General features: G+C 39.7%; 1 protein-coding gene across 6 annotated transcripts; it reads right to left on the bottom strand.

Moving 5' to 3' along the window:
- Window positions 1-4,601: 4,601 nt before the first annotated feature.
- LOC137327751 (paired box protein Pax-6) lies at window positions 4,602-22,166 on the bottom strand. Of its 6 annotated transcripts, none has more exons than XM_067993556.1 (11): window positions 22,157-22,166; window positions 19,332-19,462; window positions 18,864-18,905; window positions 18,523-18,738; window positions 17,528-17,693; window positions 9,001-9,159; window positions 8,678-8,760; window positions 7,606-7,756; window positions 5,770-5,885; window positions 5,520-5,670; window positions 4,602-4,687 (listed from the first exon to the last, which is right to left on the bottom strand). In XM_067993556.1, the coding sequence occupies exons 1-11, from the start codon at window positions 22,164-22,166 to the stop codon at window positions 4,602-4,604; spliced, it is 1,311 nt and encodes a 436-aa protein (XP_067849657.1). The 6 variants fall into 6 exon arrangements, with proteins under 6 accessions (XP_067849657.1, XP_067849659.1, XP_067849661.1 ...); XM_067993558.1 differs by having other exon boundaries at window positions 18,631-18,738; XM_067993560.1 differs by having other exon boundaries at window positions 18,724-18,738.
- Window positions 22,167-25,840: the final 3,674 nt, after the last annotated feature.

The following is a 25,840-nucleotide window of genomic DNA, read 5'->3' as shown; positions in this document are numbered from 1 at the left end:
TGACTGTCCTTGATTAGTCCGTGCCTTTCTAAGTGATAGTTTACCCTGTCCCTCAGAATTAATTCCAATAATTTGACCACCACCGAGGTTAGGCTAACTGGCCTGTAATTAGTCGGTCTATCCTTTGATCCCTTTTTAAACAATGGTTCAACGTTAGCAGTCCTCCAATCCTCCGGCACTACGCCTGTATCCAGGGAGGATTGGAAAATGATTGTTAAAACCTCTGCTATTTCCTCCCTTGCTGCTTTTAGCAGACTGGGATACATTTCATCTGGCCCTGGTGATTTATCCACTTTCAATGATGCTATAATCCCCTTAATACTTCCTCTCTCACTATGTTTATCCCATCCAATATTTCACACTCCACCTCCTTAACTTCAATCTCTGAATCATCCCTTTTCTTTGTGAAGGCAGATGCAAAGTATTCATTAAGAACCACACCCACATCTTCCGCCTCCACACATAGTTTACCTTTTTGGTCTGTAATAGGCCCTACTCTTTCCTTAGTTATCCTCTTGCTCTTAATGTATTTATAAAACATCTTTGATTTTACCTGCTAATATTTTTTCATGCCCTCTCTTTGCTTTCCTAATTTCCTTTCTAACTTCACCCTTGCACTTTGTATACTCCTCTAAGCTTTCCGTAGTATTGAGTTCCGATGACTATCATATGCTTTCTTTTTCTGCCTTATCTTACCCTGAATGTTTCTTGACATCCAGGGACTCTAGATTTGGCAGCGCCTCCCTTTTTCTTTCTGGCAACATGTTTACCCTGAACCCCTTGAATCACCCCTTTGAATGTCTCCCACTGCTCTGACACTGATTTACCTTCAAGTAGCTGTTTCCAGTTTACTTCTGCTAAATCACTTCTCAGTTTAGTAAAATTGGCCTTTCCCCATTTGTGCTTTTAATATAGGTCGTGGTCTCAATAAATGAAGAGCATGCTCGTGAGAGTTTAAAGCAGGCTGGATTTGAAGACTAAGAGTGCACAATTGTGTGATGTGTAGATTCATGGTCCAACTTGACTGGACAGACAAGCAGAGACTCCTTCCTTTAAGGAATCTCACTCCGCTTGGACCCAATCAAGCCAGACTCTGGATTTAGGCTTGATTTTTAAACTGCTTCACATCTCCACTACAGATATAATGTAAATGCATTCTAAGAAAGAATCATGTCACCAGGACAATAACCGGATCATTCAATAACTAAAGGTAATATAACAGGAAATAACTTCTCAGATGGGAAGCAAAATGATAATTCCAGCAAGACCCAGTTTAGCAGGATTGTGTTTTTATTAGTATTCAAGGGATACAGTGAATTTAAAAAATGGTCTGCTTCGTAATATCCAACACACCATATTGCATAAGCTAATTTTCTGCAGATATAATCTGACAGAAAGCGGGCTATATAGAAAGGTGGAAGCTCTCGTTGACATTCAGCACTGAGAGCTTCCTGTGCAAAGAATAATCAGACTTATTAAAGGGCGAATTAAAAACAGAAAATGCTGGAAACACTCAGCAGGTCAGGCAGCATGTGTGGAGAGAGAATCAGAGATAACGTTTCAGGTCGATGACCTTTCTGAAACGTTAACTATGCTTCTCTCTCCACACATGCTGCCTGACCTGCTGAGTGCTTCCTGTATTTGCAGTTTTTATTTCAGATTTCTAGCATCCGCAGTATTTTGCTTTTTTTTAAGTTAAAGTTAAACCCAACACCTCCAGTAACACAGGAAATTTTAGACTTATAAACATTTAGGGATTTTTTTTTCTGAGTGGTTTGAAAATAATAGAGTTCCATGATAAAATGGGAACCAGGTAAAGAACACTTGGAACGTGCCTTTGTTTAACTGTACTTATTTGGAGCATAAGTACATAAAAGTTGCTGGAGTCCTTGGAGAAGCAAGCTTTGTCCGAATGAAACTATTTTATTTAAGTCTTTACATCCTCATGATTTTAACTCATGAAAACGTTGAATTAATTTTCCCATAAACTTTCACAGTTTAGTTAAACCAAATTGTTAGACCAGTTATCAATAGTGTCATGTAAATGTTTAAAAATGGTCCCCTCAAAGCTTTAAAAGTTGGATATTTATTTTATAAAGGCGTCAGATTAACTGTTAGCCTATTGCAATCTCTTAGTCTTGAGTGTCTGTTAAATTAAACTGGCAGCAGAAATAAATAAGAAGTTGTTAGAACATAAGAAAGGTCAGGGATGTGATCTAAGCAGATTCCTCTGGTCATTAAGACGTCAGTTATACTGTATCTGCCCCACTCAGTTAGTTGTGACGAACACAGTCCGCAGGTCTGAGACGCTGCCAACTACACGTTCCACTCAATTCGTGGAAAAGGAGCTCCGTGATTGGATGCTTGGGGGCATGCGCAGAGATCAGTTCTTCAGGTGGCTGTTTTTTTAATTGTATTAGAGTGCGGATAGGAACATCCGATTTGTCCTAAGATTAAAAATACTGCGAAAAGTAAGTTTACAAAGTGCCCAGGAAGTCCGAACTTGAGCACTTCTGGGACCTGGCTTTGTGTTGGGTTGGAATGATACTGCACCTGGAGCTAACGCACACCGGTGCGAGGTGCTCTCTTGGAAGGGGTTTCACGCAACTTGGCTTTAGTGCACTCGAGAATCAGGTCAGCACCAGACTTCCGAGCTATACTGACACTTCCATGCAAGCCCCAAACTGCTTTGCATGCATCAAAAAATTGACGGTAGAATTGTACCTTAACTTTCAATAACCCCAATAATATTGCCTCTCTCACTTCGCTGGGCAGATTATTTCAACCATTTATCACTTTTTCTGAGCGAAGTTTACCCTGATAAATATTCTAAATTTACGCCTGACTAATTTCGGTTTTACTTTTTTTTACATCCTTGGAAATAATAATTTGGGTTTACTTTATTGTAATGTCGCAAGCCGGAGCATGCATAATTTCCCACCTTCTCCTTTGGAGTTGTGGTTGATTATGTACAGGTAAATGCAAACTTACAAGGGGGAAAACTGAACCTTTTCTGTTTGCTCCGCCTATTTTCCTTAATTTAAATAACTTGACTGTGTTTCTATCCAATGTTATGTGGGATCTTGCAGCAGCGACAAGAGATTTGACCTTATGCTATAGGAATGGATGACTTCAGCTACTGCATAAAGAACGACATTATTCATAATTGATAATTTAGGGGTGTCACCCTTCAATCGACATTTTAATACTTGTACAAAATATGTACATTTTTACAAGTTTTTTTTGTTTCTGCTAGTAGCTGTATTCTGTATAAACAACAAAAATTACAGTGTTTAAGCCAGAACTTAAAAAAAATTCTTACTGCATCTATAACGTGAATATCACCAGTTACATTTATCAACTCACCCATCCAAGAATGATTAAAAGTCTAATGTTGACATGTAAGATCATTTTTAGGAATTCCATGATAAGTCCATTAACATAGCATTTATTTTACTTTCCATAAAAAAATTAAGTCGGTTAAACAAGTAAAGGTAGCTTTTCGAAAGTAAGCGATTGGTTCACCATAAATCCAAAGATTAACTCCCTCTGAATTTATTGACAAAAAAAAACACAATACTGTGTTTAAAAAGAGGCAGGTAGTAACTGAAAAGTATGCTTTGGTATATCTTGGATATCATTCTTGACTGAAGCTTTGATATGCAATCGAACATAACTGAAACACTTAATGTTTAAAACTCTTGATAACCAGTTTAATTTTGTATGAAACATCGTTTTTACTTGCACGAGAAAAAAAAGTTTGAACGTGACAGCTACCTATATACAAATATCAGAACAATTAGCTTGCACGGAGTTAACGAAGAAAAATAGAAAGTTGTTGGCTATAATGATGCATGGGTGGATATAAATCATCTCTAGCGTATTCGGGTGAATATAAATGAAATTAACTTTATTATAGAAATCATTCTGGGAGATTTCTAGGGAAGACAAATACTTACATTTCGACATAACAAATTGGATTATATCGAAGACACAATCTACCTTTATCTACCAAATTGTCCACTTCCTTGAAGTTCTGTTACCTTTGCACATAAACTTATCTGTCAACGACCTTGGGCGAACCCAAACAGATACAGCTCGCTTATACACAACTAAGTTGGCTTCCCTCCCCTCCCCCCACCCCACCCCCACCCCCAAAAGAATTGACCAATATTTAGTGTAATGCAATGGTACGAGTTGGTAACATCAAAGTCCATAAATCTAGAAATGTAGCGGTAGAAGCACTCGATATTGGTCTAATTGGTGGCCGCTATGTTGACCATGACGTCTTGTAATCATTCCATGACCAACGTGTACCAAACATCCATCGAGTCTAGTTGTTCTTGTTTTAAACATACAGAAATGCCCATTTACAAATAATACACCAAGTGAAGAATTTCGAAACCGGAACGGGGGGAAAAGAATAAGAACGTTTGTTCCGTTGACTTTACACGCCTGGCACGACACAAGTCCACGTGAGTCTTCTCAAAGTGAGTGTAACGGGCGCAGTCCCAGAACAAAGATACCTTCAGAAGTCTCCTCTCAGAAACAAATACTGCTGGGCATCCAACATCTCCACAGTCTCTTTCCACTCCCCCTTTTTACTGCAATCGGGGCCAGTACTGAGACATGTCCGGTTCGCTTCCTGGCACTTGAACAGGTACAGACACTCCAGGGGAAATGAGTCCTAGGAAATCAAATCAAACCCATCATTAAAACCAAACAAAAAACTCTCAGTCTTAACCTACTGCTTTTATTTTGCACGCGATGATTGCTTTTTAAAAAAAATATAATCTTACAACAATAACAATTATGTTGTGTAACAGGATAATTTGAAATCCCACAAAACAAAATCAGAAGAAAAACATAAGTATTTATTTATTACCGATGCGTCGTAATTCCCCAAGCAATTCCAAAAAAAACATAACTTGTTTATTGTATGACTGAGTGCTCCACTCCTTAGAGGATTAGCGATCCTTAATAATGTTTGCTACACTTGTGTTAGAATTCTGGTGCTATTTTAAGTAGTAGACTCACAATTAACTCGGGCTATTGAAGCAGTTCATTTTGACCTATTGTTTCACCAGGAATACAGGAACCTGGGAGTCCTCCTGATCCCTCACTTTAACCTCAAATACTTATGATGTACATTTTCAGTACTAATGATCCCATTACCACCTTTTGTTCACAAAACGAACTATTCTGCAATCTCCAAATTCAACTAACAGGTTAATTCGTTTATAAATACGCCAAGCACAAAATCTACTCATACCCGTTGATAATTAATTATTGATACGTTTTTTATGTGTGTCTTTCAAAAAATATTCATTAAGGGAAAAGATTGAGATTTATAAAGGGTCGAGACAAGTGGTTAATAAGAACAATCTTATACGGGGATTGGTTAATTGAGTACCGGAGTGAGAAAAACAGCAGTTCACATAAGTGATACACTCAAATATAAGTGGGCCGGAGCTGTGAGGCGCTGCAGAATTTCCGGTGGCTCTCCTCTGTAGTCTTACCTGTGGATGTGGCCCCCGAGGTGCCCATGGACTGGGGGTTCATATGTGACTGCATGTGAGGCGGCGTGTACGTGTCATAACTGCGTCCATTGACTGACGGGCTGGTGGGCAGCATACAGGAGTAGGACGGCGTTTGGCTGGACACAGGCGACTTTTCGAAAAACAAATGGAAAACACAAGATCCGTTTGTGCATGCCGTAGAGAAAGCATTTAATGGCTGTTGATTCTGTTTGTTCTGCTCCATACTTACTTGCATAGACAGGTTGTTTGCCATGCTGAAACTGGGCATCGGTGGCAGCGCGCTGTAAGTGTTTGTAAGGGATGTGTCTGCCCGACCCAGCATTGCACCTGTGGCAAAAGAGGAAACTGGAAATGGAAGAAGTGAAACTATGTTAGAAGCAATTTATATTTTGAGACATATAATGCCTTTAATTTAAGCACTGATAATCCAGTGCATGAATTCAAATTTATTGAACATGTTGAATTCAATTTTTATTGTAAAGAGAGGGGATTCGTACGTTTGGTCATTCCTTCCCCCCCCCCCCCCCAGTTGTCTCTGTTACACAGTCTCTCTACACCTCCCCTGCTGGAGTTGGCCATTCATAGGAACATAGGCACAGGAGTAGGCCATTCAGCCTATGGAGCCTGTTCTGCTATTCAATTAGATCATGGCTGTATCTTAACTCCATATTCCTGCCTTGGTTCCTCAACCCTTATTGCCTTTGGCTAACAAAAATCTATCAACCTCAGTTTTGAAATTTCCAATTGACCCCCAGCCTCAACAGCTTTTTGGAGGAAGAGTTTTCCAGATTTCCACTACTCTTTGTGTGAAGAAGTGCTTCCTGACATCACCCCTGAACAGCCTGGCTCATATTTTAAGGTTATGCCCCCTTGTTCTGGGCCCCCCTCCCCCCACCAGAGACAATAGTTTCTCTCTACCTATCCTATCAACTCATTTGATAATCTTCATGTTGGATTTTGGGTCCATAATTCCACCCCCTTTCTCCAGTAACTTGCCACCCTTCAGCCCGCTAGGGCTGTGCTCTCACAGCTTAGTCAACCTGATCTCACCTGACATCCATCCAAATACGCTCCCAACAGGAGCGGCTGGACAGTGGGGAGAGTGTAGGAAACCTGGATGATTCTTCCCCTCTCTTGACCAAGGATGTTGTTGCACTACCAAATTTGAGATCACCGGAATCAACATAGATCAGTCATCCAACTTGGCACCTTTCTGACCTGTGGAATTCAGTGCTACAATACCCAACTGATTTAGCTATTGAACCATAAAGGGAGAGGTTGGCTGATTCTCTGGCGCGTTGAAAGTGTCACCTATACCATGCAGTTAATCGCATAGAATTTCGAGGGCTAACACTATTCCACATTTACTAATATTCCGTCCTGTTCACGTTACATGACATGATTGTGTGTTCATATCGTGATCCAGACCCAACTAACGCCAATTGCCTTGACAGAAATAAAATTGTCTCTTTTATCAGATAGCCTCCCTATTAAGGAGAAGCCATCAGTCGCTGTTTAAACATTCTGGGGAAATTCCAGCTGCAAAGGAATGTCTCCTATTAGCCCTGACCCAATTAAGGCTTCAATTCCATGTAGAACATATTTCTTTTCTTACGATGCCCTCGGGGGGTCTGTGGACAAATGGGCCGCAAAAGCAGATAACATTTTAACATGTTCTCTTATTGTAATCACTGCACTTTTCAGTTCTCGGGAAATCATAATTACCGAATCTGAATACTCAATTTATTATAAATGTGCGCGCATCGTTCTGTTCACGGCGAACGCGTTGAACCTTCACATTAAACGTGCATTGATTTGTCAATTAATAAAATACTAGCGCTCCCTTATAGGACAATATATCGGGGGGGGGAAATGCTGGCGATGTTAAGCTTCCTGGTTCTTTTAACTCATTCCCTCCTTTAATGACGTTGCACTATTCTTTCCTCTTGTTTTGTTGGTGATTGATCATGTGCTCGTTTCAGTAAAGGCCACTCGGGGAAAGGTTTGACTTTCTGCTGTGTAGCCTGGAATAACCCACGTATCTAACTTGGCACATTGTCCTCACCGGGAGTCGTGGGCTGTGGGATGGGCTGATAAACACTGGTGCTGAAGCTGCTGCTGATGGGGATGTGGCTCGGGGTGTTGCTGGCTTGTCGTCTTTGATTCCTCAGCTTTTCCTCCCGCCTCCACTTTGCTCGTCTGTTAGAGAACCAAACCTGCAAAAAGTGAAATGGGAGAGAGAGAGAGAGATGAATGTCAACTCAAAGAAAGAAAAGAACTTACATTTATTTAGCGCTTTTCACGACCTCAGGACGACCCAAAGCGCTTTACAGCCAATTACGTACTTTTGAAATGCAGTCACTGTTGTAATGTAGGAAACGCCAATTTGCGCACAGCAAGGTCCCACCAGCAGCAATGTGATAATGACCAAATAATCTATTTCAGTGATGTAGGTTGAGGGATAAATATTTGCCAGGACACCAGGGAAAACGCCCCTGCTCTTCTTCCAAATAATGCCAGGGGATCTTTTACATCCACCTGAGAGAACAGCGGGGGCCTTGGTTTAAGGTACTTCTGACAGTGCAGCTCTCCCTCTGTACTGCATTGGAGTGCCAGCCTAGATTTTTGTGCTCAAGTCTCTGGAATGGGACTTGAACTCACAACCTTCTGACTCAGAGATGAGAGTGCTACCACTGACCCATGGCTGACTCAAGTACAACAAAAAAAAAACATAGAGAATATAATATAAATATAAACATCTGTGGAAAAAGACCATATTGCTTTAAAAATCTAAAACGTCAGAATGCTTCTTTGTTTAGATATTTGTGGTTGGATTTCTACCTGTGCATTATATTTAATAGATATTCCACTCTTGGGCGGAATGGGATTGAAATCTCCACCCTACATTCTGACTCAACCAGAGAGAAATACATTTTCTTGTGCAAAGGGCCGATAGAAATTGACTTGGCAATTCAAGAGTTACTGAAGTCTTAGCCAGAAGGATAACAAAAGACTCGCATTTATCTAACGCCTTATTAAGTCTCAAAAACATCCCAAAGAACTCCAAGTGTATTACTTTTTGCGATGCAGTCAGATCAACTAGTTGTGTCAAATTCAGAAATAGGACATTGGTTTACCTGTATCCTAGCTTCAGGTAGATCTATTTTGGCCGCTAATCGTTCTCTGGCAAACACATCAGGATAATGAGTTCTTTCGAATTCTGGAAGAAGATTTTGTTTTGTTAGCACATCTTAACAAAATAAGAAAAATAAAGCTCGTGCAAAAGGGAAAGTGAAAGAAGGCCACGTGCTTTTCATCTCACTCTCACTCAGTCTCATACTCTCAGTCTCTCACTCTCACTCAGTCTCACACTCTCACTCACTCTCAGTCTCCCACTCTCAGTCTCTCATTCCCAGTAACTCCACCCCCCCGCCCCCCCCCCCCCCCACTCCATCGTTACCTTTCTCCAGGGCCTCGATCTGCTCCTGGGTGAAAGATGTTCGGTTTCTCTGCAGTTTCCTTTTCAGTTGAAGTCTCATCTGCGCCTCGTCTGAATCGTCGCTGTTTGAGTTGATGGAGTTGGTATTTTCGCCGCCTCCTTCCTGCTGCTGACAGCCATCTGGAGCAAAAACGAAGGAAACAACAATAAATTAAAGCCACTCGGTTTCCTATAAGGATATAGCGTGTAGTCAATGGAAGTATTTGTGTCAATAACGGACCACAGCACAAGTAGCAGCATCCTTTATGAGTGTGTCCGAATAAAAGCATTTCTCAAATGATATTTGCATCTCAAACCATAACTGTGCAGTCTGTTCAAAATGTAACCGTGGTTTAATAATACAACCCAATTCCCTATGGTTATTTTGACCTACGTTTAAAAGATCAAAGTGATTGAATTTCTTGAAATAATTCAACCCCATTAATTTCTTTCCTTTTATTATGTTTAATTGTACTTCATTATATTCACCCCACCCCAAAGACCGGCCATTTTCAATTAACCCACAAACAAATCGCTGATTGGATTTGCCTTTATGAAAGTGATCTGAAATTGAAAGATAGAAAGGGAAAATTAAAGCTTCAAGCATTCACAAGGAATGGGCAAAGCATCTTCGTGCACCAATATCGTTGTATCGGCGCGTGGACCTGGATGGGAGCTGGCAGTTTTCTCGTGGGTCAAGAGGCCATCTGATTATGGGAACCAGGTGTGAAACCACTTGCAGCAGATAGACTCACACCACCTTGCTTGGCACCGGGTGTAGTATAACGCTAGCCAGTGCAAAGTCCCGTTTTAAAAATACTCAGGTTATTTTGGACCTTTTAACGACTTACTAAACCTAGCATAGAATTTTCTTCGGTGTTAGGAGAAAGCTAATCCGCATAGCATTAAACGTTAGTGCAGAAGTCCTTTGTTGCTGAGGTCAATGGGAGGGACAACCACCAGTCTAACTCCGGTCTAATCATTGCGCTATTCAGATGTGGAGATGCCGGTGATGGACTGGGGTTGACAATTGTAAACAATTTACAATTGGGTGTTGTAAAATTGTTTACAGCTATTCAGGTACTGTGCAGGCAACGATTTGAAACGTGCATCTATCGTGCAAGGGTGACCCTAGAATTTCCTCTTCACACCTAATATTTCCTAGTAATTGGTTTGTATTTCCCATTGCAGTTATTCTTATCAAATCCTTCCTTACCAAGTTACTTACTAACTTTATACAGTGTATATTCCAGAAGTTCAAACTCCGGAATTTCTCCGTTGTTTGATTTAACCAGAACGTTTCATGAAAGCTCATAATCTTGGCCTCCAGTTGCTGAGCATAGGTGCAATTATATCATCAGTAATAACAGCCTATAATTTTCTTATATTTAGAACTGTTCACTACTTGTGATACATAAGTACTTTTTTTAAAAAAGGAACAGAATTTGTGACGAGTACTGTAATAAATCCAGAGCTAATGCCTTAACAATTTGGTGAACTGAGGCAAACCCGATTATCGAGATTCATATTTGCTTCTAATAGGGCAGGGCTATAAACAGCTAAACAAGTCTGCAGAAGAGTAACTGTCAGCACATACTCCATATTATTAAACTCCTGCAACAATGCAAACACAATCCTGTAAACATCTGTCAATATTACTGTTCAGTGACATTTTTTACAAGGTTTATGAGATAACAATTTTCATATGATTCATGGTTGATCGAATCCTTTTAAAGCGCGATTCGGGTTGAAACCCAATGCGAATTATGTGTCCATCGAACTCAATGGTTTACGATATTCCCCCGATTTCTTTTTCTAGACAATTGCTAATTAATAAAATGATCTGGTTCTGTGCTACGTGTATTTTAAACGCAGCCGATTAGGAATTTATAGAAACCTGTTAGTCGGCTGTATTGTACCAGCAAAGCTACACTCTGAAGATTAAGGAATTTCCCTTAAAATAGAGATTTTTGTCTATGTTTCTAACCACCATATGGGCGTTTTTTAATGTCTATTGCAGTGGCCGCCAACACTTGAATAGCCTTTCAGTTACACAATGCCAGCAGAGGACGGAAACTATTAAAGTCCCAGGCCAGAAGGTTGGCAAATTTTCGTGGGCAGAATTTTGAGAATACAATCGCTGGTGATCGCGGGAAGACAACAAAAGGATTCTCTTCAGGCGGGCAGTGCTCCACATTGTCGCACAAGGATCACAGTCAACAGACTTTTCAGTGAAGTATGTTAACCTTTGTGCGACGCTATCATTAATCACTGTCCTGTGAGTTGGACTGTTCAACGCCATTTAGGCTTATATATTCTATAGGAGGAGAATGGGCCAAAGCATTTGAAGGAGCAGTGTGAATGGGGCTCTATGCACTGACCTGTTTATTCAACGGGAAAAGAAAATCTCACTTAGCTAAGATTAGAAAATAAAATCTTCACATATATTCGTATTGCATTGATTTCCCTTAAAAAAAATTCTGCCATGTGTTATGATCACTTTCTGTAGACTGCAAACTGCTCCGCTGGACATAACAAATTCCATTGCATGTTGCTCCAGAGCTAATCTATATCATGTTGCAGCTTTTGAAGTCGCAAACTAATATTTGCGTCGAAGCAGCTTTGGATAGGTTTACACTATTAATTGTTATCATCTTTAAAGTGTACAATTTTCGGTGGGCGAATTTGGAGCCTGTGCGTTTTTTTCCTGCACACCGTCGAAGGCCCGATTTAAACGACATTATCTTGAGTTATTTTTATTCTTTCCTTTTCTATTGAACTGACTACAAGTTGAACACAGAATATTCTGTTCGTCAACGAATTTCTAACCACTTTCCCCAAATGTCCAATTTCCTATAACTCGTTAGGGGGAGTATTCGCTGTCCTTATTCATTCTCACCCGTGTCATCTCTACATTTCCAAGCGCTTCTTTCCTGCCGTACTTCTAACCGCACACGGAAACTATCAGTTCTATTTACTACAAACGGACACTGTCGATGTCTAATCGTGAATTAAGGTGAATAATCGTCAAAACTTGCTGTTAAACTTCAAACGAAAACGTAAAGACAAAGGGCCTCCAACCTTTGGTCCAAATTGTATACAATATTGCATCTTCCATCTTGCGTTTTAAGCCTATATTTCACAAAGAAGACATGTACCATTTTAAGTAAATGTACAGTTCTGTTTTGAACTATTCCACGTCCAACTTCCTTATACTATATTTGAATACAGGTGAACTAGGGGCCTAACAATGTTGTCAGTTGGTTCAGATATAAACCTATTATTCCTGGTTGTCTTTGATATAAAGGGGGTACAGGAATTAAAAAACACACACACACCAAACGACAGACAATTAAGTTATCTTTCTTTTTATGTCTCTTTTAGGGGAGGGCGGTTTGAAAACTCCTAAAGACCCAGTTGAATACCTCGGTCCCTGGTGCTGTTACTCCTGCGAGCTAATCCGTAAAAAGAAGGATAAATGTGTGTCCTATTATCCCACAGCCAGACCAACTGACGCTGGGGTTAGGATTTGTTTTCTACAATAAGGCGCTGGGAAATAAAATCATTCCTTAGTTTCTTAGTGTCTTAATCATTCACGCGGAAAACAAGCAAGAAGATAGCAAACGAATTGCGGCACTTTTCAGCGCTCCAGCTCAGATCAGAAACACTCTGCCCTTCACTATAAACCTTGTGAAAGGGAAAGTGTCTAAATCCTATAGAAGGCTTTAGCCATATAAGAAAAAAAACTGTCACAGCGATCCTTAAAACCCTAATTCGCTGGAGAATGCCCCCCCTCCTCCCCCCACCCCAGATTGAGGGGTAGGGCTGATAGTGATGTCTCTCTCTTCGACTATTGTCAGGCTTGATATTGCTATTATTTTTTTCCACTGCTGGCTGACATGAATCAGCTTGAAACCATATTCCCCCTATGAGACCTAACCCTGACTTGTGCTTCGAGTAATGGACTTTTAAAAATCTGCTCAAACATCACGACATGGCGGGGGGGGGGGGGGGGGGGTGGGGGGGGGGGAGCATTAAGAAACAGTGTTGATATTGAAAAGGAATCCCGCTTATTATTTGGGGGATGGCATCTGTTCCATGTCGCTTTATTGGTCAAAGAAACAAAGGCTCGCCCGGTTAGATAGATAGGAGCAGTTCGTTGGAACTTGAATTTTAAAACAATATTGCCTCCTCATATTATTCCGTGCGTTTTAAACGAGATATAGAATTAAATGAGACGTTCTCCTATCTCCAATAAATAGATTATATCGTGTATATGTTTTTTTTAGTTAACTGAAATTAAACTTTAGCAAAGAGAGCCCCTGAAATCAGTTTGGGCTCTTTTAAAAGTTTATTTCCGTTTTATTTACCGCAGCTTGTGACGGAAAATCATTTTAATACGTTTTATTTTTACTGTCTGGCTCTTAATGTGTCGTACACTGCTCATTATCAAAGCGTCTGACATTCAGGCGTAACAAATTATATTTCCACCCAAGTGTAATACAAATTCAGATAACTTCGAAATTCAGCCAAAGTAAGCTTGCCAGAGGGGCAGTGTATAAAATACTTGATAAACATAAAACGAAACTAAATAACTTCGTATCTTTTATTAGCTAAAATTTTTAATTATTTGTATATTTCGTTTATTTCAGTGTCATTTTAGACGGAGGCCAGATTCAAACTTTCCTCGTGATCTTTCTGACTGTTTATCAGAAGCAATTGCTGCTGGAAGCAAATGTTTGCTATTGGTGTTACAATCTGTCTATGAAGAAGAAAAATGAATGGTCGAAATTGGTAATGAGATTAAGATTGAGATTGTTTTAAAAATTGCATGACTTTAGCTTTCCTATAATCCCGCCTAAATTAAAAATTGTTTCGATTTAAAGAATAATTCAAAACAGATAATGTAAAGGCATTTCTGATTTAAAAAAACAGTTCAGACACAACACAACTATCCCTGGTAATACAATCCCTTTGTAATGGGATACATTTCATGATCAGGTGAAGGTACGTTGAATCCAATAAAAGAAAGAACTTGCATTTATATAGCGCCTTTCACGACCTCAGGACCTCCCAAAGCGCTTTACAGCCAATGAAGTATTTTTCGAAGTGCAGTCATCGTTGTAATGTAGGACAAGGGGCAGCCAACTTGCGCGCAGCAAGCTCCCACAAACAGCAATGTGATAATGATCAATCTGTTTTAGTGATGTTGATTGTAATGTAACATTGCATGCATCCTTTTGTTTAAAATAGAGTTAGCAAGAAACCCAATTGAAAAGGAAACATTTGCAGGGCTATGGGGAAAGAGTGGGTGAGTGGGACTAATTGGATAGCTCTTTCACAGACTCAGGCACGATGGGCTGAATGGCCTCCTTCTGTGCTGTATGATTCTATGATGCTGTGTCTGTAAATATTTGTTGTTCTGAAGAGTTTTTTTTTGTTCACAAGCAATATACAGTATTTTTTTAAGACCAGAGTTGGCTGTCGCTCATTAAGGTCTGTCGGAGACTGTGTATTTATTAAACAACGATCAAGGGTCCGAATGTAGAGCAGTCAAAGCTCGACATGATTCTGCCCGCGGCGTGCACGGTACTAACCACTCAAAGCAACTGTCAAGCAAATCCCACCTCCACCGACATCATTACCATGTAATTGCAGTAAACAAGTTTGGATTTCCCTTGCTATCCCTAGGGATTCCAATCAACACAATTCACCTAAAATATCTAGACAACCTTAACAGTCACTTTGGGCTTATAGCCCAAGAAAACGGGCCCAAACCCTGTTTGGAAATACGGCATGGAATGAAATTACGTTAAAATGATTTTGTCCGTTATTTATTTCTTGAACTATAGAATAAATAAAATTTGGCTCGTCTCCTGCACTAAGCAATTGTAGTAACTTAAAGTACATTTTTTATTTGTTATAATCGCCTTATCCAACAATATATTTAAATGACACCAGACCAGTGACCTCTGTATTCCCACATTTAATTCACAGCGGGTTATACAGTAAGTGCTATACAACCGAGAGAGAGAAAAAACACAAGCTTTTGAAAGAAAACTGCATTGGATACAAGTTTCAATTATTTGGTTAATATTAGTGTGTGTGTCTCCCTCCCCCCCCCCCCCCCCCCAACTCCCCAATATGTAGATCTATTCAAGGCACCAAAAATAAATGACTGTACTTTTACATTCAGTCACTCGGCTACCTAGCTTCTCGGCAATTGTTGCATTCCCATGATTGTTTTGTGCTCTTATTGTGATGAGTGGCGAGTTAAAGTTGTTTAGAAGTTTGGACTCTGGACTTTTAAAGCGCCCTTGTGTTGCAATACACTCGTTGTTAGTTGTGTCGATGGCTTCATTAAGAGTGCTATAACAAGCTGGGGATATTTTACAGAAAGCAAAGCGCTGCTGTGTATCTTTCTAGTGCCCTTCTTATATTGTTTGCTTCTCAGAAAGCTGACATGTCTAATTGGCAAGTGGTGCGATATGGTGTCCAGGGGTCTCATGTGTAACATTTCTACAGCTGTCTCCTAGAACTAGACGCTTATTCATGTTGCTTAATGAGAAACAAAACGCTCTCTAATGAGCAATTACATAGCGACAGAATTGTTCCCATAACAAATTCTTGCGTGTGGCAGAAACATCCTTTGTACAATATATTCCGCACACTGTTGCTGATTCTGCGAACAAAAAGCAGGTTGTGGACGGGACACCTCCTCCCCAGGCTGATGACTGTCACGCACAGGCTCACTAATGACATACAGGATACAGAAAATGATTCACTGGTCGGTCTCTTCCCCCCACCCCAGCCAGTAACATCACATCCAATTACACTGCAAATTATCTCGCTGCTATCGCGATAATAAACATGGGCTAACCTTAAACATGAACGACGTCAGCTAGTCTGTTGACATCAAGCGGAGGTTATAGATAATATATAAGGTCTCTCCACTTGTTTACTTCTAAGGTTACTCAGGTATTGGAATAATGTTGTTTTTAAAAAAACTAGATATGAATAACGATTTATTTTCCAGAATGACAGAATAGGAGTTGTTTATGTTCTCAGTTGTATGGTTCTCGTTCTGTCAACAGAATGACGGTGTCATTAACAGGAATGGTCACTTATATAAATAAATCTGCACTAGACATCCTTTCTCTTCCCTTGCTAACTACGCTTTCGACCTCCCCTAACCCTCGGCCAAAGTGTTCAAGGAAAACCCAATTTGCCAATTATCAGGATGTAGTTTTCAAGAATTAATACTTGCTATATATCTCCCTGGAGCTTTGCAATGCCTGTTTCATTGCCCCGTTTACATTCACTATTCGACCGATAGGTAGATAAAGGCCGCACTGTTTATGCAACAATCATGCGATTTTTTTGGGACTTACGATCAGTGCAGTCGCACAGTTTAAACTTGCTGTTAATTGTAGGTGATGTTTTTCCATTGAAGTATAAAAATATGAAACTTAAGGTGTAATTAACTAGACCCTTCATATTAACATTCAACACAATTACTAAGTTTAATTATACATTTGTAGGTATGTATAATGCGTAATGTAGTCATATTTTAAAAATTTGGACAGTGGAAGTAGTGGTTTGGCCAACTGTATAGCATGACAATTCAAACACTGGCCCCACATCCCCTCTGAGGAGTTCCGGAGCAATGTTACAATCCCGTGCATGAACTTGGAGATGGGAGGGGTGCGACAGGACGGCATGAGAGAGATGATTTGAGCAATTCACCTGCAAAGAATAAACTGTTAATCTGCTAAGCACCTTGGGGTGGTTTTTCTCATTTGAAAGCGCAATATAAATGCAAGTTGTTGTTCTTTATAGTGACACGGTCCCGCCGCTTATAGCGGGCGCGTTGGTGCTTACGCGATTTGCCCGCTAAGCGCGTTGGATGGTTTACAATGATCAAATAGTTCTGACACGAATTATACTTTGAAATGGACAAAAACATTCCCTCAAGAGAACCTGTGCATAGCGCCATTGGTAAATGCATCCTCCAATTTAACCTGTTTTGATTGTTTGCCCTGACTTTCTCCTCTTACAATGATCGTCTGCAGCATTTTTACTGCTATTTTTATAGACATTAGTCTGAACAGGATCTTAGCATAATTGTCAAATGCAATAAATTGACCTCTTGAACGAAAAGAAAAGAACAGCAGAGGCAATGGTAGCAGCAGAGGAATCTGAACTCCACTGAAGCAAGGCAGGGGCAGCAGATGACAAACAAATACCAAAGATGAAAAATATCTATCAATAAAAACTGGTTGGATAAAGTGTACCTGAACTGCTTGTTTGGGTCTTTATCGTGTCATTTACTTAGAAGTTCACCTTAACGAGGTGCGGACTACTTACCGAACACCTGCCCGGAATAGCTGTATATCTGAGCATCACTATCTGCCCATCTATCTACACATCCAGGAACGCTTTACAATGGGTTATCCGCCAGCCAGTTAAAGGCTGGCCCTTGTTAGAGTAGCCCAACAGTATCCCTTACCTTGGTTTGGCTGTCCTGGTACCGAACTGCCCGGATACCAGCCTGGTCGGGTACCCCATGCCCCTGTCTGACCGTTCAACATTCTCAGCTTATCATACATCCCATCTGCTCCCATCTGTTGCTTTTCGCTAGCCAGGTTGCGAAGGACTCGGTTAATCGATGACACCTGAAAGCCAATCAGACACTCTTCTAAAATATCTTTCCGCTTTTAAAATGAACAGTTTGAATGTCGAAATTCGCAAATGCGCGTGATTAATCCATACAGTTGTCTAACTGAAATAAAAGCTAATTAAATATACAGGAATTATGGTTATCTGATCGATACTAATTAATCTATGAAATGCATTTCATATGAGGCACTAGGGTAGTTTAATCCCTACTGTATATTGTTAAGTGAAGCATATACGTACAGGTTTGACAATATATGCGTTCATCTGCATTTATATCAATAAACAGCGCAAAATAAAATAAATCACTATCGTCATTCGTCAGGTTTAATTAATACATATGAATTGACACAAAGATGTGATTGGATCTGCACCAATTGATTCCGAACGTTGCACTAAGTTAAATAGTGAACAATCAGCTTTTTACACACCTTCATCAATCACTACCACATTCAAAAATAATCTTTGAAATAATCACTGCAATCAGGAGTACAAAATCATTCTATTTCCGCTGGATTTAAACAATTTCACTTCATTTCATGCATCTTTATCTATCGAAGAAGATGGAAATATTTATTTAAATTCCACCTTAAATGGCCGTATTCCATGAGTTAAAATTCGCCATAAACGTTAATTTGATTTTAAAAATCGACGTCTGCGGGAGTGAGTCACTATTTTTGCCCCATAACTGTCGTCTTCTTGTTAATGAAATCACACGTATAGTAAAAAAAATGTACGAGCAAATAAGGCGTTCTTTATGTGTGCAGTCGTTATTGGCAATAAATAAAGCCTTCCCTCCGTTAAAAGTTAATTAAATGTTTTACTCACACTTGGTATATTGTCGTTAGTACAGACCCCCTCAGAGAGCAATCTGTCTCGGATTTCCCAGGCAAAGATCGACGGACACTCGCGTTTATACTGAGCGATCTTGGACACAACTTCGGGAGTTGCTACCCTCGGTTTACTCCCTCCGATTGCCCTGGGTCTGATGGATCCAGTTTCATAATACCTGCCCAGGATTTTACTGACACAGCCGTTGGACACCTACATATATAAAAATAACGGACAGCAAATATATCAAAAAACGTTTTACAAATAAAATGGCTCTTTTGTTAGATAATATATATTTATATAGGTATATAAATATAGTTAAACAATGTTGAGCTTACTTTTCGATTATCCACTACTTGGACTTTTGCATCAGCATGGGTCTACAATACAAAAATATACCTTAAATGGCAATGGGAAAGGTACCAATATTGCATCGATTTCAAGAGAATTTCTGGCGCGTGCCAAAGTTATTTTTTTTAAAAAGTTTCAAACTTAAGATTTTTTTGCATCAACATTGGGTCTACAATACAAAAATAAACCCTTAAATGGCAGGGGGAATCTTACCATTTCTCAATCATTTCAAGATAATTTCTTGCTTTTTTTGCCAATTTTGAAAGAAATTACTTTGAAGGTACGAATGCAATTTTTAGGAAGCATTTTTGGATTGTAGAAAACCCCTTCTAGAAAATGTTTCAATAAGCTGATTGCATATGCAATAGTAACACTGTGATATCTTGCATGCGTTTTAGCTCGATTTGCAATGATATAAATATATACTTATTAACGACACACAGCTATAATGTTACCTGGAGGATCCTTGAAATATCGCAAGGTCTAGCTCCACTGTGAGCAAGTTCCACTATTTTTTGTCTGGTCGAATCAGGCAATGGTCGACCATTAACAAACACACCGCCGAGCTGATTCACTCCGCTGTGACCTGTGGGTAAAGCAACAGCGAACATATTCAACGGCCGAAGCGAAGAGCTACATTCAGCGAAGAGCGCTGCTCACAGCGCCGGTCGTTAATCCCGCCGGAGATCCCAATTGCAAAAAAAAAACTGACCTATGAACAGCACTCTCTTGCTCTAAACACGAAAACTGCCAATCAAAACGGAATACCTTAAGAGCAACGAAAGAGCCAGTGTGCTATCAAATCGAAAAACTGAAATAAATGCAATAGACCACGCGACCTAGACATTACATTAAATTAAAGAAAGCCACCAAAAAGCAAGATTTTCGTTTCGCTAAACAAAACGAGAGAGCGCGTAATCGAGCAATGCAACTATCAATTTCTCTTAAACTGACAATGCAAACTCAACTGAATCCAACATTACAAATAACACGTTATCTTCCCGGAATTACAACAGATGTCCAATACACTAAAACAAGCCATTCTTTTTGCTTATTAAAAGCAGAAAAGGGACAGTATTTGTAAGCGTATGGAGACTCCGAACCTGAGACTCAGGCTGGTAACCGTGTCCCTGGAGGAAGCTCCCGGCTTATAGAGAACCTGTTCTCCTCTCCCTAGGAGCGCCTGCTAAATTGGTTCCAAAAAGCCCAGCCACTTAGCCATAAATAAGCTCCGAATATAGAAGGAGGGAAAATGATGAGCTTTGCTGACATTTGTCTCGAAAATCAAGCTAGCTGCACGTCAACTTTGAGCTTAATTTCTAGAAATAAGCGGAAGTCGCCCTGGATAGTGCACGGAAGGATAATTGAAAAGATCAGCTCGAAGCACTTGTGGCAGGCATGTCACTTTATGACACTGTTCTACTTTGAAAATCGCATCGTCACGACAAATAGTAGCATGATAAAACGTCCCTTTCTGTCCGCATTTGTATATCATTCATAGCGTCTTGCACTATACTCATTACCCTTAAAGGAAGGCTTCATTTTAAGGTTGCCTGGGGGCTAGGCGCGGTCACGACACCGGGGACGCGCGCCCTACTTAATTCAAAACTGTTCAAAGCTGCAAAGACGCCAGCCATTTAAATTTTTTTTAAAAGATCAAATGCGAGGCCATTTAAAATTTTAAAAACCACACACAGTACATATGTACAGCCTATTATCATTTGTGTCCGTTAAAATGTCTTTGTTGATTAGAACCACGAGAACACAATTCCACTTTAACTCCTTTAATCCTGCTCTTACACCTGGGCATTCATTAACAAAAATCAAACTAATGACAAACTTTAGAAATAATGCAGGGTTTTTTTTTGGATAATCTATTAAAGTCAAAAGGATCTTTCAGTACCATTTTCACATAAATTTGAAATTTGACTGTTGTAACTATGATACCGTTTTTTTAAAAAAACATTAATTTCACGTACCACACAACCAAACAGGACATCAGCTCTGAAACAAGCTTGGCATTCTCAAAGAACAGCAATAGGTGTGAATCTTTTAAACAAAACCGTGAGCCCCAGCTACCTGGAATACTGACGCCCAGCTACGTGTGGGAGTATCGAGTTCCCTATCAAAAGACTCTGTGTACATTAAGTAGCATACCTTACACTGACTAACAAATACTAAGGCCCTTACTAAACCCCCACCCCCCCAACACCCCCTCCCCCCAACACACTTCCACTTGTAAGTTTCCGGGTTTAGTTTATAAGAGAAGGAAATATACGATTGTACCGTCAGTGCAAACAGCACTTTTTTAAAAAGTACATCTTAATCACTGTATTAGTCTCTGTGCTGAGGCGTGGTGGAATCGCCCAGTGGCAATGATTATGCGCCCTGTATTCTATTGCGAGTCATCTAATACGAAAACATATGGTGGCAATTTGGATGCTATGCAGCATATACACCCAGGAGTTATTAGCACAAAGCCTGAAGAGCCCGCCGCGACCTTTAAACAAACTAAAGGCTTCACCCGAATGATATCTCCTCAGCAATTCGCACAACAGCTTTACTCGATCATACACACACACATCCCATTTCAATTAATCCCATTAAGATTAAGTACAAGTATCCGAACTTTTATTTACATCTTTTCTCGGCGGATATTCCGTTGGTACTTTGGGGAGGTTCTAATTTGCGTTAGCAACTAATATATTTTCCAAAGACTAAATTTAATAACATTTTTCTTGGTGTGAAATTTGTGAGCAAATGCCTGCGATTAAATATTATAAATATCCGGATAGAAAGCAGCCGTGATTAGAAATGAACAAAGAACTCACGCGCTTGTGAAGGACTAGATTCAATTCTGTAGTGGAGTTCGGGAAAATACGAGGTGCAAAAATCAAGAGTTCTTATAAGATAGGGATCCATGGGTAATTGAGGTGATAACATATTCTTTTCAATTCAAGTGGATAGCAAATTCAGGTGGTCGTTTTTGTTGGTGTTTAGCACTAAATTTATTGACAACAAATAGCTGGTAAACCTTCTTACACGGTCCGTATCTGGCAGTCACAGCGGTTACATCCTAGCAATGCTAACCTTGGGCACTGAAGCTGGAAACTGCCAGCCAATGCAGCTAAAGTAAACGTGCTTTTATAATTATTATTAATTATGGAACCTGCATATTTGGCCCTAACACTTGAAGTGCGGGGAGAGCGACCAACTCCTGACGCACCTTAATATTTGGTATTTCTCCGTGATTCATATAAGTACACGAAGCGTCACTTACTGTTCTGCATGTTGAATTGTTACACCAGACTCCCACGTGGCTTGTTTATTGTATTCTAATAGTAATAAAAGAATGCGTTAATCAGGGCAAATTCACAGACAACAATGCTTGGAAATATGTACAGTCGCTGAGAAACCTTACTCTAAAATGCTCTGTATGGAGAACAATTTTAAAAGAATTTATAAAAACTAAACATGTATGTTACACAGAAGTCACAAGCGGCCAAATTATCTCTACCTTTAATACAAAGCAATTGCTTTCTGGCATTATGGGCGCTGTGTGGAATTTTCAATATTTAAATGCTGCCCGAATAATTTGAAACAAGAATATTTGAAACTTGCCTGAAACCTGTGTTGACAGTCTGTGACCACAGACATCTGCTTGTCACTAGTTAAAGTCTTCCCTCTAAGGATAAAGCAAAACAAAAAGTTTATGAAGGCAACCTGGTGGGTGCTTTTTTTTGAAAAATAATATTATTGATGCATTTTCCTAAATTTCCCTATTTAGAACAGAATGTGCATCAGATCACTCTGTAACAATTTGACTTTTTTTAAAAGGTATTTGGCCTTGGCTGCGGGTCGTGTAAAGGTTGCACAAACATTGCAACGGGGACCGGTCCTTCTAACCCTTTTGAGCAAAGTTTTTTTCCTATCAAATACTTTGAAGTGGCGGTAATAATTTCCGCTCGAATTCTATCTTACATCGCCAACAGTGAAAACACTAATTTTATTCAACTGGCTGTTCAGGAACTTCGACAGATGCCCGTCCGAAAGTGCATTGCCTGCTCGCACGGGTGGACTGTTCCTTGTTTTAAAGTGGCTATATCGTACGCCGATACGATTCCTTCACTTTCTTACTGGTGAATCTGACCATCGCATAATACAATCTCATAATGGCACGAGTATGCGTGGAAAGTAGTCTTATTTTTAATACCTTGAAAATATATTTAAACTCAGTTATTTCGAGTCAGGTTTGGGGGTTCGCGCCTTATTGTAAATATCTATGGTATTTCACCGTTGAAAGTATTGTATATTATTCTGCACTATTTATTTTGGATAGCTCAGGAGTCCCGTGCTTTCTTTGGGGCTCATCGACAGGCTAGGGTTTCCATCAAAAAAAACTTCTTAATGTACTATACTCTATAATGTACTTTTGAACTTAGTTACTCTTGATTAACTTTCTTCCCTGGTCTTTAGATCTTCTTTTATACTTAGGTATTCTGACACACGCTGTCTACCTCGCCTCAGTGCTTAAAAAGTAGTAACGGGAGGGGGTCAGAACTGATCGACAAAGACTACAGAAAGTGAACAATGCTTTTCTATTCTGCTTACAGCCCAAACCCAGAGAGCAAGATTCCCCCCCCCCCTCTCCTAGGCTCCCCGACCAGCAACACAGCGTCCAGCTAAACGTAGCGCACTCTTCAACTCACACTTACTCAAGAGAGAAATAAAAACTTTCTTCAACATCGAACAGTGACTGTGTAGAATTGTTTTTTTGTGTGTTTTGTTTTGCTTTTCTCTCTCTCCCCCCCCCCTCCCGAAATAAAACAAGTAATTTCTGTTATGAGTATCTGGAGGTAATTGTGTTGCTGGTGTGGGTTGTTAAGGGTTGTAAAAAGACACAACAGCTCCGTGGGGCGCTCAATTGCGAGGAGACAATTACAATAAAGGGTCTATTCAAGGGGTTTGGTAAAAGAGGGGTACAATAACGAAATGGTCGCAGCTTTCATTTTATTTTTTCCCCTTTCTCGAAATACTTTATTCTGTTTCCTTATGCCACCATAAGTATAACGCATATTGACCCCCCCCTCCCTAAATTGATCCCAAATTCCAGGACGCTCGCTTTTCCTCCCCCCTCTTCTATTCATTACACACCACCGGAAAATAATTTATAGACTAGCTTTGTTATCTATTCCTACACACAAAAAAAAAATAAACTTCAAACAAACACTTTCTCCCAGCATGCAGACTTCCCTGCGTAAATATTTACAACAGCTAATGCTGGCTACCTGATTATCCACAGTGCAAAGCGAGTGGGAGATGCCCGGGCGTTTAACTTCTCTAACTGTAGCCAGCGGAAGCCCTCTCAGCTCATGAGACTTCAAGAAAGACAATTTGTGTTTTCTCACTTTAAGAAAGGCCCGTTACATCTGCAACATTTAAAAAAAATATACGAAGCTTTCTTTTCACTGATCTTTTTTTTCGCGGCGGCTTCGGAAATGCTTTCCTAATTGCTCGGATTGCAAAAAACAATTTATCACTTGCTGAAAAGTTCACACGCCGTTTCACTGCTTTATCAAAATGCCTTTTTTAAAAAAGAAATCAGCAGCCGATAGCCTCCTGACATATTTCAGTGCTAGTATTTTAAGCCCACTGTTCATTATTGTCTGCTCGGCACAGAGATGAAACCAAGTACTGAATAAGCAGCTGTTTCTCCAAGGCCCAGTCTGAGAGTCGTGTCTGTAACTCCCTTTTTGTATATATATTAAGATGTAAGTGTAACCGCGAGCGCCAACTACACCGACTGTGATTTTAAATTTTTTTTATCTTATTGTCGATTTCGAACCTTCGCTCACCGTTGACCGAGGGTACGTGTTATGAAGTATTGAATTATATATCAAAAGCACATCCGTAATACACAATAAACCCGCCGTTCCGTATTTCCCTTTTCTGACTTTCATTTCTCTCTCTTTATATTTAGTTTAATCCACATTCGGAATTTCTACAAAAAACTTTTTGTGCATTTTTTTAAAATGTAGAAATGATACGTTATTCCCACCTGTGCTGATATTTCCCCAAAACTGTTAAGATGCGTGCAGTCAGTAATAGGAACACTTATACCCATAATATGGAGGTTTTTTTTACGACCAGAAATTAGAAGACTTGTTTATAATAACGTGAGGTGCTGAACAGTTCGGCTGAGCGCTTATTAATTTATTATAACATTAAGGAGTTAAGGCAGTTTAAATCTTACAGAGAACGATTTGTAAACTTCTGCTCTTAAAAGTTAAATGTCTTATTAATGCCTCTCGGCGAAGCGGAATTTTTCAGTCTAAATTACGAATGCCTATTAATATCCAAAATAAATATATATCACAAACTGAGATGGTTGGTTTTCTCGCCAGGCCATGCTCGTTTTAAATGGATATTCATTTACTTTTTTAAAATAAAATAAACCAAGTTGTAATACTCAAGAATCTGGTTTGAAGCGGAGGAGAAAATATTGATCGAATGAATTCATGGAACCGGAGCCGAGAAAGGAACTCTCCTTTCAATTCCTTTGCGTTTTAACAGGGATACATGCAGTTTGGTGCTAACTCGCTGAGCCAATTCATCCTCGAGAAGGTAAAACATGTTAATTTACAGATTTTTATTTTATTATTAAAAAACTGTAACGTTTGTGTAGAGTTATGATGAGTTGGAAACACTCTGTGCAAACGGCACTAATGAATCGGCTGATTGCTTAATTCAAACTGACACTATGCATCATCGGGTCATTGCATCTTCATCAAACAGCAAGCTTTGGCCTAAAGTGACTTATTTTACTCTTTCTTATCATTAATAAACATCAACTACTTATAAACATGCAGATAAAATGACGTTAGACAAGCCCACATTACAGCATCTCAAACACATTTCGCGTCGCCTCCCAGAAACGCCTGAGTTACATTTGCCTGAGGGGGAA

The sequence above is a fragment of the Heptranchias perlo genome, chromosome 12, assembly GCF_035084215.1.
Source record: "Heptranchias perlo isolate sHepPer1 chromosome 12, sHepPer1.hap1, whole genome shotgun sequence".
NCBI lineage: Eukaryota > Metazoa > Chordata > Chondrichthyes > Hexanchiformes > Hexanchidae > Heptranchias > Heptranchias perlo.
This window is presented reverse-complemented; position numbering and strand designations above follow the sequence as displayed.